Genomic DNA, 2205 nt, shown 5'->3' on the forward strand with positions numbered 1-2205 from the left:
CTTCATGGGGACTTGACCCATATACCTTATGGGCTCCCCCAACATTAGCTACCTTTCTCATTAATAATAGTCTAAAAAGTAACCCAAAATATCTAAATTAAAGTAGAAGCAGACCTTTATAGATCTTCATAAGAAGTAAAAACACCATCAAGCGGAGAAATAAACCAAACATGTCTACCATAATCAGCATAAATCTACTTCTAGCTCAATTATGGGCATCGACATTTGATTGCCTTCCTTCATGGACAAAATCAACAAAACTAAACTCATGTGATCTAGCTCTGATCTCCTGGACTACATGTCCATATGAGGCCATGCTCCCTTCCCGGATGCTCCTGATAACTCTAGCATTGTCACACACTAGTCTGAAGTCACGCAGAACCAAATTGCTGGCAAGCGCGAGACCTTCTTTACACGTGATGGCCTCTACCGTGTCTAATTCCATTTGGCCCTCCAGAATCATAGTCGATGCACCTAGAAATTTCCCATTGATATCTTGAGCAAAAGCTCCTGCAACGACCTTTGCTGAATTCTTAGCCAAAGCAGCATCAACATTTATCTTCATTAGTCCACTTGGTGGGGGGATCCACCGAACCAGGCTTTGTTGTGCTTCAAGCCACACCCTCCCTTGCAGTTTCATAAGCTGGAAACTTGCCACAAAGTTGGCGACGAACTGATGCGTGGAGAGCAGGCTTTGATAGATATTTTCATGCACTGCTTTCCTCCTCGCATACCAGATTGCCCACAAGGTAACAGACACTCGGACCAGGTCCTCGTGTCGCAAGGACTTCATCGTCACGGCTAACCGGCCCCGCACGTCATGTTCCTCAATCTGACAAAGATGTTCGGTTATCTCTTCTTTCTCTAGAGCCCAAAAGCAGCGTGCCATATATTGCATTCGAGCAGCGAGTGCCTCCAAGAGTCTCTGACTCCACATATCTGGCAAGCGCTATTACCCGCCATGTTTCTGTGATGAAGAATATCCTTTTATGGAAGAGAGCATCAAGCTAGCCACCACAAGAACACACGTACTTTAGATGGCACCTTAATCCCCAAAGAGTAGACCATTCCTTCTTTGTTGCACATCTGTCCGAGGTGCCCGTGCTCCCAGCTAGGAATTTCTGATTTATAAGCATTCTATATGCCGATTGGACAGAGAAAACACCATGCTTCTCAAAATGCCAAGCCTAGAAGTCTTCTTAGTGCCGAGTGCTTAAGGGAATGCTTGTGATCAGTTCAACATTTGCCAGCGTGAAGAACTCCTGCAACTTCCAACGATCCCAACTTGCCGTTGATGAGTCGATAAAATTGCTAACCAGCTGAGGAGGGTTTGCCCAGTTGTACGGCACCGGTCTCCTCAATCCTGACATCGGTAACCAGTCCATTGACCATATATTTGTTGAACTGCCTGTACCGATCCACCGTATCAAGCCCCCTTTGAGTACTTCCCGGCCCTCCACAATAGACCGCCGAATCCGTGAAGGAGATGGACCAATCTCTGCAGCAAGGAAATCAGTGTCTGGGAAGTAGACAACTTTTAAAACCCGAGCACTCAAAGAACTATCATCATGTAGCAGTTGGCATGCTTGTTTGGCTAGAAGTGCAAGGTTAAATAGCTCCATGTCCCAAAAGCCAAGACCACAAAAAACTTTGGCTTTGTCATGTCCTCCCACGCCACCCAGCATGTCTTCCTCTTTCCATCTTTGCAACCCCACCAAAATTTGCACAATAGGCCATCAATATGTTGGCACAGCCCGCGGGGTAGTTTGAAGTAGGACATGGAGAAGGTTGGGATTGCTTGTGCTACCACCTTGATAAGAACCTCCTTCCCGCCAGCCGACAAGCACTGCTCCATTCATCCTTGCACCCTACTCCAAACTCAATCCTTCAAAAATTTGAAAGCTCCACTTATTGCTGAGCCCACGTCAGAGGGCATTCCCAAATATTTCTCCTTAAGAGCTTCAGTGTGCACATCAAGAATATTCTTGATCTCCTCTCTCAAACGGCCACAACCCTTGGCAAAATGGATTGAAGATTTGTCCATATTTATTTGTTGGCCCGAGGCTTGACAGTAAGTATCCAACACCTCCTTCACCTCCCGGCACTGTCCCCATCCGCTCTCCGCTCTGAAAACAGCAGGCTATCATCTGCAAAGAGTAGATGGCTCACCATGGGGACCGATGGCACCACCCTAATTCCATTGAG

The 2205-nt window shown here is 46.6% G+C and overlaps 1 protein-coding gene across 1 annotated transcript; it reads right to left on the minus strand.

The window, feature by feature from the left end:
• Positions 1 to 205: 205 nt before the first annotated feature.
• On the minus strand, positions 206 to 793 carry LOC136492558 (uncharacterized). The gene has a single exon (XM_066488533.1). The coding sequence runs from the start codon at positions 791 to 793 to the stop codon at positions 206 to 208; it is 588 nt and encodes a 195-aa protein (XP_066344630.1).
• Between the last annotated feature and the right edge of the window lie 1412 nt (positions 794 to 2205).

Source organism: Miscanthus floridulus, chromosome 11 (assembly GCF_019320115.1).
Source record: "Miscanthus floridulus cultivar M001 chromosome 11, ASM1932011v1, whole genome shotgun sequence".
Classification (NCBI taxonomy): domain Eukaryota; kingdom Viridiplantae; phylum Streptophyta; class Magnoliopsida; order Poales; family Poaceae; genus Miscanthus; species Miscanthus floridulus.

What these genes read in the sequence shown, in the direction of transcription:
- LOC136492558 (XM_066488533.1), bottom strand. Translation starts at nt 793, where the DNA reads ATGAAGTCCTTGCGACACGAGGACCTGGTCCGAGTGTCTGTTACCTTG.